Genomic DNA, 15,239 nt, shown 5'->3' on the forward strand with positions numbered 1-15,239 from the left:
TCAGATAGACACCTCAGTCTGTCACACTGCTGTTTGCACATCCTGCACCATTCAGAATCAGGCTCAGCTGGAGCACATAACTGGACATGTATTTCAATAAAGCATTTCACATGCTGGACCCATGTTACCTGACTGCACATGGTACCAACTTGCAGAGCATGCAAGCACTCTTAACCCATACCTCCCAACTTTTTGAAAAAATAATAAGGGGAAATTTCAGACACACCACTTCCACACCCTTAAAGTACCCCTTTTAAAATCACATACTTTTAATGTTCTTTTATTTGCTGTGCTGTGTCACAGCACCTTCCTACCCATTCACTACCTTCCTCCCCGTCTCCCGTTCGGCTCAGTTGAAATATTTTACTTGTCCAGAACGTCGATGATGGGGGAGGAGGAAGTGTCAGTACTTCCTCCTCTCTGCCCATCCTCAGGAACTGGGGAGCTGTGCTGTGTGCAGTCTTGAGGTAATTTAGCTTGGAATTATAGAGTACTAATAATTGTATTAGTACACTAGCACACTATCGTTCCAAGCTAAATTACCTCAAGACTGCACACAGAGCTGTGACTCTTCTGTCAGCACATAAAAAGAAACATTAAAAACATGTAATTTAAAGACGAGGTCAGGGGTATTTTAACCACGCCCACACCACACCCCTAGTCACCGATTCAGAAGCAAAAGACACAGTTTTATCATTCAGACCAGACTGGCCCACTCCATCATCATTAGTTCTCCTTCATTTTAACATTTAAAAATAAGAAATATATCAATTGAAATGATAGACATTTAGAGTCTATTTAATACATTTTCAGGAGAAAAATACATTATATTTACATAGATCTGTACATTAGTGCTGAAAGCGAGACAAATGAGGAGCGGGTTGCAGTGATGACCGAGCGGCATGAATGGCGAGAGTAACAGGTCTGCGCAGCATAAGTAACTGAAGAATAACAGTCCATGAACAGGGCATAGATGTCAACTACCTACATCTGCAAGAGGTTAACAGAATAAGGGCCGGTTCACACTGCAAGAGCTTTTTTAGAGATAGTGCTTTTAAAAGCTCTTGCTAATGCAATGCTATGGAGGATTTTTATAAAATCGCATCACTCAAGCGAGAACACACACAGCATTACATTAGCCAGAGCTTTTAAAACCACAACTGCTTAGAAAACACTCTTGTAGTGTGAACCAACCCTGAATGGCAAAGGATAGGTGTGTGTGCTAATCATATGTTAGACTTCAGATCTGGGAAACTTTGGCATTTAGTGGCATTTCTTTTTCTTGGGGGTTAATGGAATTAAGAGTTAATGGAATGCTGGGAGTGTTCTCAAAAGGGTCAACTCATCACTCTGAACTGTATAGTTCTGAACATTACAGTACACCATTGCAGAAGTTTGAAAAAGTAAGTGTGTGTGTTGGTGGTGGTGATGAGGTGAAGGGATGGATGGCTTCCACTAAACAGTATGAATGGCATTTTGTTAGGTTCACAAGGGCACATTAAACAAAGCTTACACACCGATGTGAGTGAGTAACTCCTGTTTCTGCTGCCCCTGTCTTACCTTTACTGACCACTTATCTAGCCTAACCTTAAAGAGACACTAAAGCGAAAAAAAAATGATGATATTATGATTTGTATGTGTAGCACAGCTAAGAAATTAAACATTAAGATCAAATACATCAGTGTAATTGTTTCCAGTACAGGAAGAGTTGAGAAACTCCAGTTGTTATCTCTATGCAAACAAGCCATTAAGCTCTCCGACTAAGTTAGTCGTGGAGAGGGCTGTTATCTGACTTTTATTATCTCAACTGTTCCTGGACTATTTACTTTTCCTCTGCTAGAGGAGAGGTCATTACTTCACAGACTGCTCTGAAAGGCCTGGTGCACACCAAAAAACGCTAGCAGATCCGCAAAATGCTAGCAGATTTTGAAACGCTTTTTCTTCTTTTTCTGCAGCGTTTCAGCTAGCGTTTTGCGGTTTTGTGTAGCGGTTTTGGTGTAGTAGATTCCATGTATTGTTACAGTAAAGCTGTTACTGAACAGCTACTGTAACAAAAACCGCCTGGCAAACCGCTCTGAAGTGCCGTTTTTCAGAGCGGTTTGCGGTTTTCCTATACTTAACATTGAGGCAGAAACGCCTCCGCAATCCAAAATCTGCAGCAGCCCGGGAGTATGCGTTTCTGCAAAACGCCTCCCGCTCTGGTGTGCACCAGCCCATTGAAATACATTACCCAAGCGGATCCGCACCCGCAAGCAGATCGCAAACTGCAGCCGACACGCTCTGGTGTGCACTAGGCCAAAGACTTATTTTGAATGCTGAGTGCTGTGTAATCTGCACATATTATAGAATGATGCAATGTTAGAAAAAAACATTATATACCTGAAAATAAAAGTATGAGAATATTTTCTTTGCTGCTAATCTTCTAGTAATTATTCATAGTACACAACCAATTCACTATATCATATTTTTTTTTTCGCTTCAGTGTCTCTTTAACCTTCCTGGCGGTAAGCCCGAGCTGAGCTCGGGGTAAGCCGCCGGGAGGCACCGCTCAGGCCCCGCTGGGCCGATTTGCATAATTTTTTTTTTGCTGCACGCAGCTAGCACTTTGCTAGCTGCGTGCAGTGCCCGATCGCCGCCGCTACCCGCCGATCCGCCGCTATCCGTCGCAGCCGCAGCCGCCCCCCCCCCCCAGACCCCGTGCGCTGCCTGGCCAATCAGTGCCAGGCAGCTCTATGGGGTGGATCGGAATCCCCTTTGACGTCACGACGTCGATGACGTCGGTGACGTCATCCCGCCCCGTCGCCATGGCGACGGGGGAAGCCCTCCGGGAGATCCCGTTCTTTGAACGGGATCTCCGGATCTCCGATCGCCGCCGGCGATCGGAGGGGCTGGGGGGATGCCGCTGAGCAGCGGCTATCATGTAGCGAGACTTTGTCTCGCTACATGAAAAAAAAAAAAAAAATTAAAAAAAAAAGATTTGCTGCCCCCTGGCGATTTTTTTGCAAACCGCCAGGAGGGTTAAAGGACAAATAAAGTGAGAAGACTATGGAAGCTGCCATGTTTATTTCCTATTAAACAATACCAGTTGCCTGGCCACTGCTGGTCTGTTTGGCTGCAGAAGTGTCTGAATAACACCAAAAACAAGCATGCAGCGAATCTGTCAGATCTAACAATAATTTTATAAATAAATGCTCCTGCACCAATGGCTGAAGATGTGCAGCGATCCACCTTGAAGTAACAAGTGATATTGCAGAAACTCCACATGATCCGCACCATCAATGGTCCATCTTTATTTACACCTCGTCACCTTGTACTTACCCACAACATTTTTTATCATGTTTTAAGTGGATGTAAATAAAGATGGACCATTGATGGTGCGGATCGTGTGGAGTTTCTGCAAGATCTAACAATAATGTCAGAAACACCTGATCTGCTGCATGCTTGTTCAGGGTCTATGACTAAAAGTTGTAGAGGTAGAGGGTCAGCAGGGTTGCCAGGCAACTGGTATTGCTTAAAAGGAAATAAACATGGCAGTCTCCATATACATCTCTTCAGTTGTCCTTTAACCATATTATATGTCCATACTAAATCCTAGGCTTCAATTCTGTCGTGCTTAACCCCTTTCCCACTGCTACACTATTTCCAAGGTTTCATTTAGCAAATGGCCACCCAAATGCGTAACACTGGTAAAAAAAAACCTAACCCATCTCCAATTCTATGCCTAGCCATAATCTAACACAAAGCTATTCACCAACTCTAATATCCCATATGCTAACTCAATTACTGTCACCCAGAATGATCGCTGGTGGTGAGAGGATCAAGAAATGTTCAAATATTGTCATGTATTACTCATCCGGCATGGCGCATGGCTAAACAACATCTTGCAAAAACTGGCCAACTGCACGATATCTGCCCAATTGTCATCTGAATTGATCCGCCAGTTGGATCAGGCAGAATACTCAATACTGGTCACCCATTGTTGTCATATATCTGTATTTCTTTTACAACAATTGTTGTCCAAAAAGGCTAACTCTGTCATTTGTAAGATGTTTCAAACAACTTTTAACTAACGTGTGTACAAGGCTTTAGTTGACACCACTCTAACTTCTACTTTCCAAACCCTGTATACGGGAGATACTTTTGGGGTTGGAAAGTCATGACACCAGCTTCTAAGTCATGTACTATATAGCAATACTTAACTTTATCCCCAGACTTCTACATATTGGGATGCTACTCCATATTGCAAGTGTGCAACTTTCCATAGCTTTCATTTACCAATGGGAACGCATTTTCGACTCAGTACATCAGAGGACAAGCACACACATGCAAAGACGACACAAGAAACTGCCTACATTCTTCTACCCAACTATACCACTTGAAGGTCCTATTTATCAGTTCAGAAGGACACTATAAATAATTTTACATCTGAGCCTGCAACGTGCAGGGGAGGCAGCCAGAGAAAAAAATGGAAGATATTACATCTAAAGCACACGTCCTCAAGGGCAAATATTGTGTTTCATTTCTATTAAGCGTTTAATCACATTGGTACCAGCCTGCGGGGGAACACTTTATTAAAAAATAATAATAAAAGGTGTCTCGCCCCTTTGGTCAGGGATAGTATAAAAAGCTACCCCTAAATTTAGTCAAACAGCTGCTCTGTTTCTTTATATTTAAAAATCAATCCCCCTTTATAAATCTTCATTTGTTGTTTTGCCCTGTCTGTGCAAGAAGATGGCTATTACATAAGCAAGGCTGGAGATGTTCAGAATACACCAGCTCCATCCCCCAGGGCCAGCGGCTGAAAAACTTCAACTAAGTTACCAGGCGAAAAATAAAAGCCATAGAAAAGCTACTGATACTGTTCAAAGCAGGATCTGTCTCTTTACTTTTATAATACATATAGTGATAAAACAGGACAAGATAACACAATCCAAATGAAAAGCATATGGCGAGTTTAATGCTGGGAACACTCAATGCAATTTCCCGTCCTATCGACAGGTAATCTGACGGGAAGTTGTATTGTGTGTACATGTCCAAACTGCTCCTGATCGATTTTCAGATTATAATTTCACAAAATCGATCCCATTATCAATCAGAAACAGGTCAGAAATAAATCAGTCATTTCTCGTTGATCAGACTGGAAGTTGCATCGTGTATTCCCAGCATGAGATATATGATGAGGGATGCTTCTGTTTGATAATCAAACAAAGGAGTTATAAAGACGGCCCGAACCTCCGATTTTCGGTTCGCGAACTTCCGGAAAAGTTCGGTTTGTGCGAACTTTCGCGAACCACAATAGACTTCAATGTGGAGGCAAACTTTGAAAGCTAGAAACACTTATGCTGGCCACAAAGGTGATGGAAAAGATGTTTCAAGGGGTCTAACATCTGAGTTTTTGCATGGAGGGGTGGGATAGACACCAAAAGTCCTGGGGGAAAAAAAAAATCTGGATTTGACGCAAAGCAGCTTTTTAAGGGCAGAAATCACATTGAATGCTAAATTGCAGGCCTAAAGTGCTTTAAAACATCTTGCATGTGTATACATCAGAGAAGGTAATTAGAGTACTGCTTCACACTGACACACCAAACTTACTGTGTAACGCACCGCAAACAGCTGTTTGTAGTGATGGCCGTGCTGGACTGGTGCGCACTATGGCGAGAATGCAGGCCGTGGCGGTTTTCAAGCCCATATGGTCGCCGGGCTGTGGTAGCTCAATGATAGAACAACAGTGACTGTCCAGCTGATCAAATTTGGTCTGTCCACAATTAAGCAACAACCTTATCTTGGGTGTGCATTTTTTTTTTCGTTTTGCGTCCATCACTATTTACAAGCTTATAATTTAAAAAATATTAGATGTATACCCTCTTCACATGCATATTAAAAAAAGTTCAGAACCTTAGGTAACTTTTTTTTAAATTTTTTATTATTATTTTTTAGTTAAAAATTTTATTTGGGTATTTTTTTGGTGTGGGAGGTAAACAGTTAATTGTAAATGTAATTTATTGTGTCTTTTTGTAATAAAAATGTATGTGCATGTAGTTTTTGTTTTTCTATCCTGTGAGCGAGCACCCTCGCTCACAGGAACTACAAGGAGGGCATGATTTATTTATTTTTCAGAAAGATCGCGGCCTCTGAAAAGAAGCCGTTGGTTTTTCTACCAGGGACTTAGATCAATAAATGGGAAGAATGTTCCCATTCATTGATCTCCGGGCTACCGGGGGGCGGCACGGGAGCGTGTCGGCACATGCACGATCGTGCGCAGCAGCAGACCAGCAGCCTTTTGGATGTGAAAGTCACGTCCAAAAGACAAAAATGGTTAAAAGGCATTTTGATTATAATTTGAAAATCTCACAGAGGAAACTTAGGAGAAAATGTAAATTGGATAAGGTCCATTAACCTTTAAAACTGGTCTTTTAATGGTAATAATTTCAGTCCAGGCTTGTTAGATCACTCTCCTCATTAACCCATTAGCAGTTTCAATAGAGTTATCTTGATTGAGATAAGTGCACTGCTTTTGACCTCAGTCAGCAGAACTTCTTGTGCTGTAAGTTCTTGGAATGCTTTGATCTCTCTCTACTAGCAGGATATATCGATACTGAAAGCATACTTTTTCACAGTGCCCCCTAGTGAAAAGTGGCCATAAACGCACATTACAGTAGCACTAATTAGAAGCAAACTAAAAAATAAATTAAAAATGTACTAAAATAAATTGCACTTGCAAGCCTCTAAATAAATTGGCTGCAAAGGGGTTAAAGGTGTTTACAGAAGTCTTAAAGCTCATACACAGGTGCAAATATCCCACCCAATTATCGTCTAAACTTAATCTGATGAACAATAGTTGGGCGTGTTTCGCATGGCAGATGACTAGATGAGTGACTGATAACAGGCAGTTTGCCCAATCCAACCTGTGAATAGACTAACACAACTGTTGGGCTGATGTTGTTCAGTTGGCCACGTGTGCACAAGTCGTTTGACCGACTTGTACTTGTTTTGAATATCATGCAGTCCGTAGTTCCACTAGTGTGCGCAGTGTGCAATGACTTGGTCGTTCAGTTGGTTGGTGTGCAGAAAATACAAGTCTTGCACTTTGTTGGATGTGTGTATGAGCCTTTAGTAAATCAGTTGCTATTTTATTTATATAGATGTGATTATTCTGAGCTAAAGGTAGGTGGGCAACTATATGGGTGATAAGGAGTTGGAAGAAAGCTTTTATTGCAGGCTATGCCAGATTGTAATTATGCTTTAATGTACACCACTGTGTGATAAACATGTGCTCGATAAGCCAATCAACATAATAAGGCAGTATAATGCAGGGACAGTAATTACAATAGAACATTCTGCCTAGCTCCATAGCACTATTTGCACTTTCATAGCCTGTTAGAAAATGACAGCGGAAGAGCAGCTCTCCCAGTAGAGTGGGTACCTTGTCTTGGCTGCTGAGCTCGTGGTACGGAATATGAGCTGGCAGATAAGTGTGGAGAAGGGCGCAGAAGGCCAGGCCGTCGCTCCAGCTGCTGCTGAAGTTTGTTATATCGATATTCTGTGAAAACACAAAAAGCCCACGATGGTTAATAACATGTCCTCAAAGCACAAGAGGCTGCAGAAACATTTCACTCAGGGTAGCTCTAACAGCAGCTTTTGTTGTAATGTCAAAGATTAAAGTCTAATGAGCAATTAATTACTGAAGTTGGCTAAGCCAAGTCTTTCACAGCTTCCTGTATTTGCAGTTATTGGAATAAAGCCGTGTTTTTTTTTCATACATTATGAGTTCCTGCCAACAAGCAGTTCAGCGCGACTGATGATGACACAACCTCAGCAGCAGACTCGGCACACAATTCAATTAACAGGCCAACTGGAAAAGCGTCATTAGTCCAGATGTTTAACAGGTACGGTAAGTAAAAGGAAGACAGCGGTACAAGAGCCAGCCAAATGAATCAGACAACTGCTGTTGTGTTATAACCAGAAGTACACAACTGCAGTCTGGTTGCCCGGGGCGATAGCTATACTTTCCTTTCCTATAATCAGAGATTTCCATACTCCCAAAATTTCTCATCCCTAGCCATTATCCCTCTGCATCAGATCATCTGCACTGGCATATCAAGTGATGGAAATTATGCCTCCATCTCTCCAAATTAAAGAGCATCTCCACTCCTTTTAGGCTGTATTCACAGTGGGACATTACGCTGTGATGCAACGTTAAAGTTACAATGCAGCATTACAACACAAAAAAAAGTTAGTAACGCACATCAATGCTGCACTACCGTTGCATACAGTAGGTACAGTAAAGCATACAGGCAATGAAAAGTATGCTTTCCTGTACCTGCCAACGTGTGTGTTTAGAGGTAACGCACTGCATTACCATAACGCTACACATTACAATACCGTCACATTGTAATGTGTAGCGTTATGGTAATGCAGTGTGTTACCTCTAAAGTGCGGAAAGCTGCGTTATGAGACTTTATAACGCAGCTCTGCAACGTCCCGCTGTGAACTGAGCCTTAAAGTGACCCAGAGACGAAGCACCCTCATGTATTTTACCACATATATCAGTGGTAACATTAGAGAAAACACGTACCCTGCTCTCTGTTTCATTCTTCACTGCTCAGCCTGCTTGTTATCAGCCCTGATAAAATCCCTGACTGAACATTCAGTCTGGCTTTGCTCAGGAATCATTATAGCCGAGTCTGTCTTCTCTGATGTCTTTTCAAGCCCAAGCCTGCCCCCTTCTTGCTCTGCTATAATCAATCAGCTATAATGATTCCTGAGAAAAGCCAGACTGAATGCTAAGTCTGGGATTTTATCAGGGCTGATAACAAACAGGCTGAGCAGTGAAGGATGACAGAGAACAGGGTAGGTGTTTTCTCTAATGTTCCCACTGATATATATGGTAAAATACACCAGGGTGCTTTGTTTCTGGTTCACGTTAAGCCTCATACGCATGCATGACTAAAGTTGGCTAAAGAGGGTGATAACGACCACCTTAGCCGATACTCAGGCGTGTGTAAAAGACCCAAACTATTCCTGATATTGATACCAGTTGCGATTGTACATATGGTAAACTCCGCTGTGCCGATCGACCAGTAAACAATGGATGATGCAATCATTCCTGATCAAGTGGCCCCACCAGTTTTTTTGTTTTCACAGTAGCAAAAAAAATTCTGTACCGTGTTAGACAAAGAAATTATGTAGGTAGAGAAAACAACGTTTTGTAAAAGTAATACCTTTTAATGGCTAACTGATAAAGTTAAATTATGCAAGCTTTCTGGGATCTAGTCCCCTTCTTCAGGAATATTTCCAGATATTAGCTGACGTAAAACACTGATGCAAGTAAATAGTAAACACACAACAAAACAAACAAACATCTTCGTGTTTTACTTCAGCTAACATCTGAAAATATGCCTGAAGGAGGAGACTAGATCCCAGATAGCTTGCATAATTTAACTTCATCAGTTAGACATTAAAGGTTTCACAAAACTTTGTTTTTTTCTACCTACATAATCTGTTTTCAAAATTAATTGGTCACTAAAAATGTAAACATTACTTGAGACTAGTCATCAGCCAACGTCCCCCAATGGCGAGATTTAGATAACCCTCCAAAAAATCCAGAAGACAGTGGCACTCACTCTTGCCTGTTCTGTTCAAAACAAACATAACATTGTTGGCTAGAGTTCCACCTGAAAATGTCATGTTCTTCATATTTCTTCTTTATTTCAATGATTGCTTTTGCCTTAAACAACATTTTACATCTCTAAAAGTAACACCCACTCCCATCATATAGTAGTAAATAATCGCTAATGACTGGCAAATATCCTCCATCAATAATGTGCATCCTGTAGAGGGGGATCTTTATTGCTTGTAGATAGAATCAAGAACCATCAGAGAGTTTAGCAAACAAGCTGGGCTGTACAGCCGTCTCTTCTGCCAATTTATTCCCAGGTATGGATTCTGTCTCATCATCTTCATCTGATCCTGCTTAAATGAAATGAATTCCCAGGATGCCTGTCTCTATGCCAGACTGCTTACTGAAATAACTCGGGTTCAGAACGCTGCATTCAATCTCACATTTCTGTCTACATCTCGCTGCCACCAGTTCAGAACGTGGTAGTTACCTTACCAATCAAGCGGCATGCCACACGGTAAATGAATAAATGTTGTAATAAGTAAAGGCAGAAAGCAATGCCCACAGCCCTTTTACATTTGTAACGTTTAACCTGATAATATAAAGGGTAACTGCTACAATTCAATATGTAAGACTGCAACAGACGGAACAGCTAAACGGAACCCGGAAAAATGTGGGCGCCTGCTAAATAGTCAGGGCCGCCCACAATATGAACTGTGGTTACTAATAGAGGGTGCAAAGCGTTGCCCAAATTTGTCGTGGGCATTCAGGATCGGGAAAGCGGAAGGGGGTAGGAGGTTAAAAAGACCTAAAGATTTGATACTTACCCAAGGCTTCCTCCAGCCCCATAAACACGTTGCGTCAGTCCGGGTCTATGGCGCATACGCAGTAGGCCCACACATGCGCAGAAGACCCAGACTAATGCCGACTGAGCAAATTATGGGGGCTGATCGTGGCTGAACAGCAGACTGCGGGACGAAGTGGAGGGACTCACACGTGTTTATGGGGCTGGAGGAAGCCCAGGGTAAGTATCAAATCTTTAGGTCTTTTTTTATCTCGGAGTCTCTTCAAGGTTAAAGAGGTTAATGTTAGTTGCTAACTGAGTAGATTAGGGTTTGGCGCCCATGGGGGGGGGGGGGGGGGGGTTAAGGGTTAGGCACCAGGGTGGAAGTTTAGGTTAGGCACCTCCAGGAGGGTTAAGGTAAGGCACCACCAGGGGGGAGGCTAAGGTTAGGCACCACCAGAAGGGTTAAGGTTAGACACCACGAGAGTAGAGTTCTGTGTGAGAGTAGAGATTAGGTCATAGTGAGATATTGGCAAAAAGTACAGATATTTCACTGTATCTGAATTAAGCAGTAGAATATGGGTAAATTCACTGAAATTCTACTACAGCTATTTCCTGCGCCCTTTTAACTGTATATTTTGGGGGGTATGCCACGCCCAAATTACCATGCATGATTTTTAAATGTTCACACAACAGATGTTAGAGAGAGAGAGATGTAAAGAACGTTTCCAAATTATACAATGATCAGTTCTCCAGAACCCGGAAATGTGAAGAGGCTACTCAGAATAAAATAAATATTTATCACTGTAGTGAAACATCTGTGCGGCAAGTCATGTGGTTTTGGGGAAAAAAAATCAGTAATTATCCCAAGCATGAAAAAAATGTTAGTGAGCCCTGGAATTTCAGAACCTTAAAAATAGATTTACAAGACTTCCGGTTCGTCGCATGTTGCATCCGCGAATTGACGGTAATGTAGATAAGCGTCGGGTGTGCATTAACGTAGATAAGCATCGGGGATGCAGACTGTCATTGGCGTAGTGAAGGCCTGCGACGAAACCAAGCCACAGCAACCGCCAGTGTGAAAGGGGCCTAAAATTCACATTGTGTCTATCAGGTTCTGTATCATGTTCTCAAAAAAAAAAAAAAAAGTTGTGATGAGCACTAATATCGCGTAATTGTAATTTCGCATCGTAACTCGCAATTATGATTTGAAATTGTAATGCAAAATCGTAAAATCGCGTGACCGTAATCAACCGTAATTTTGCAATTACGCTTTATATTTTGAGAAAACCTATTTTAAAAATGCAGAGCAAAAAATGGTAATTTTTCTCTAAGTTAAAAAACCATTTTTCTTTCTATTTCTAAAATCAATTTAAAAAAAACAAACAAACTATAAGGTCATTTTGAAAAATATTTTTTTTTACTTATTCCCACTCTTTCGTTTACCATATGCAGCGATTTTGGGGACGATAGCATGTATGAGAGCTTTGCTATTAACCCCTAAAGTCTGCACTAAAATTACGAGAAATAATAAAAATGGATTAGGCGAAATGACGCGAAATCAAATACATTTCCAAATTGTAATTATGTATGGCCATAATTGCGAAATTTTAAATGAAATTCCGCATTATTGTAATTAGCACATAACGATTATCACTAATAAAGACTTGCCGGGTCTTTATTTTTTGCTACTCCCCCCGTGTGTGCTGGCTTTTGGTGCTTAGCCCTAACCCCTTGCAGAGATGTGCTGTGGTGCTTCCACTTCACTCTCTCTCCAATACAGAGTGTCACGGCAATTGTCTGCAAGGGGGTAGGGCTAAGCTCTGGAAACTGGCACATGGGGCTTGGGCAGGGAGCGGTTGACAAAAGACCTGGTAATAACTTTTTATTTAAAGGGGAACTTCAGCCTAAACAAACATACTGTCATCAAGTTACATTAGTTATGTTAATTAGAATAGATAGGTAATATAATCTCTTACCCACCCTGTTTTAAAAGAACAGGCAAATGTTTGTGATTCATGGGGGCTGCCATCTTTGTCATGGGGGCAGCCATCTTTTTGGTTGAAAGGAGGTGACACGGAGCATGAGACACAGTTCCAACTGTCCTGTGTCCTGATCACCCCTCCCAGCTGCACACGTTAGGCTTCAAATGTCAAATTCAAAATGTAAAAAAAAAAAATTGCACCAAAACAGCAGAACGAGAACAACAACATCAGAAATCCCATCATGCTTTGCACAGCATCAGGGGAAAAAAGCCCGGGCAGTTTTCTTCTGTGCAGCTAAAAATGAGGCTTGTATAAGAGAAACAAAGTTCTGATGCTGTGAAACTGTTAAAGAAACACCAAGCCTTTTCAGTGCTGCTGAGTCCATTTTTAGTCCGGAGGTTCACTTTAAGAACATGATACACACAATGTAAATTTTAGGCTGTATAGTCTCTCTAAGCTTATTTTCACAACACAAATGTGCCAGTCAAACAAACGAGGGGGTAGAAAAAGAATGTTTATTTGTAAAAAAAAAAAATCAACCTAGTGTTTAACAGTGAAAAATGAAACAAAAAGTGTCCAAGTCCCAGCCAAGCCCCATTTTAATTATATGGGAGTAATGCCTGGTATAGTAACCCTGATGTAGTAGAACTTATGTTATAGTAAACCTGTATTTTTGCCCCCTATGGTATTCTGTATCCAGCCCAGCCATAGTAAAAAGTGGGCAGGCACATGCATCACGAGTCAGTCAGAGACCCTTGAGCTGTGGGTGGGCTGGCAGCCATTTGAAGCCTGCTTGCTATCTGCACACTACTCTAGGCCTTCGTGAATTACCTTAAAAATGAGGAAGCCAGTAGCGTGAGGTCCTGTATTAGTCATGGAGAGAATCCGAAAGACATAACAAAAGTTGTTTAGGTGATACCTTTAATGACTAACTGTACACGATTTCTTTTCCAGCTTTCGAAACTAAGTTTCTTCTTCAGGCATGTTTCAGAGCTGGATCAGAACCTTCTGATCCAGCTCTGAAACATGCCTGAAGAAGAAACTTAGTTTCGAAAGCTTGCAAAGGAATATTGTACAGTTAGTCATTAAAGGTATCACCTAAACAACTTTTGTTGTTATGTCTTCGGGTTACCTCAAAAACACCAGCCAGTGAGACCTATGCTTCCTGTGTAACCTACTGCCTGATTACTGAGGGAATCATCTGTGACTTGCTTGTGCATGACTGCAATGCTACAGTATCTTCCAGGCTGCACAGACATGGACACACTATAAGTACTGTACTTGCATTAACTGGTGAGACCTATGCGTCCCGTGCAAGCTGTTGTGTGATTGTTGCATTCAATTCCCTGTATATAGAGCACTGTGCATTTTGATCTAGCGTAGACGCTGTCTGTGCTCACTTCCTGAAGCATTGAAAAGAAAAAGGGACTCCCAATTATTGACTGAATTGAGGTCCAGTACTGTAGTATACTCTATGCACTTGAGTATGAACATTTCTAATACAGTAAACTTCTGATATAATAAACCCCTTTTCCCAGTCCCTTGGAGTTTACCAAAAAATGGTGCAAGTAAGGAGCTTGGGGCCCTAGTGTGAGTGTTACATGGGGTCCCAAGCACTCTATTGATATAGAGCACCAAAACCTACCAATGACAGCTGCAGTGTCAGAGAGGTGTATTTAGAGTAAGGAGTAACAGTTTGTTAAGGATTACCCCTATGCAAAGCACATATAGAGGTGTTCATTACCAGCATAGCACCAATAAAAAGCTAATAAGATAGATACAAAGGAGGGTCCCTATGGTCCAGGGGCCCCAGTATAGTCGCAACCTGTGCATCCCCTATTGCTACGCCAACGTATGAAGGAATTCTACTGTAGAATTGACAAGAGGTACTTTTACGGCACCGTCTATATAAGTGGGGCTGAAGGTAAGTATAATTATACAGTACACTTTGCCTGCCCTATAGTCCTTTACCATAGAAAAATGAATAGCTCGGGGGGAATGCCTTCATTAGTCTCTGGTCATCATCAGTTGAACTCAATAGAAGTAAGGTCAGTCGAAACACTGAATAAGAAATAGAACATCCCTCAGGTTATGCATTGTGGACTGGATTTTCCAGTAAGAGCTGGCAATGAGATTTGCTGCTTGAAACTCCTGCCAAGAACACTCACAATTGCTTAATTACCATTGCCTAAATGAAGAACATTGTTGGGTATACTGGCATGCTTGCAGGGAAGCACAGATAGAACATGGCTTGTTTAAGCTAGTGGAAGGAGCACGGTTCCAGGTCCAGCCGTGGTGCCAATGGTTTTGGCTCATAGCAGGAAATGTAATGGCTTGTTATTTATTCATGAGACACAGAGAAGAGATTTCTATGTTTATTGGACAATTAAATAAGACAAGTATAAGAAACAGATTATATTGAAGCCTTAGGAGGTTCAGCACTTGTTTAATAATTACTAACATGTAGAGGTACAGGAAAAAAGGCACCGCAAGGCAGCGTAATCCGGAGTATTATACTATTTGGCAAAATAGTTGGAATGAGTATTCACAGGGTTGGGATTACCAATTCTGGCATTCATTGTGGTACACAATATTCTGTTTGTCCCCCTACTGTTTGCATACTATATAGATATGGGGTCTTTAAAAAAGGAGAGGGCATTTCCCGGCATAACACCTCAGGCTGGCTTCAGACTGCAGAGTAGAGTTAGCGGTGCGGCCCGCACTGCACCGTCAACAGGCCTTCAGGGATTACCGCGTTAGTATGCAGTAATCCCCACCTGGCATCCATCCAAGCAGGAATAGACGCTCACTTCCTGTTGGCCAATCGACGACGTGTGTGGAAGCATATTTC

The 15,239-nt window shown here is 41.7% G+C and overlaps 1 protein-coding gene across 1 annotated transcript in view; it reads right to left on the bottom strand.

Moving 5' to 3' along the window:
* SPECC1 (sperm antigen with calponin homology and coiled-coil domains 1) overlaps nucleotides 1-15,239 on the bottom strand; it is a 481,287-nt gene that overhangs the window by 22,027 nt on the left and 444,021 nt on the right. The window contains exon 13 of the mRNA XM_068270298.1: nucleotides 7,424-7,540. Within this exon, the coding sequence (XP_068126399.1) occupies nucleotides 7,424-7,540 (117 nt within the window). The remainder of the gene's footprint in view (nucleotides 1-7,423; nucleotides 7,541-15,239) is intronic.

Source organism: Hyperolius riggenbachi, chromosome 2, assembly GCF_040937935.1.
Source record: "Hyperolius riggenbachi isolate aHypRig1 chromosome 2, aHypRig1.pri, whole genome shotgun sequence".
NCBI classification, from domain to species: domain Eukaryota; kingdom Metazoa; phylum Chordata; class Amphibia; order Anura; family Hyperoliidae; genus Hyperolius; species Hyperolius riggenbachi.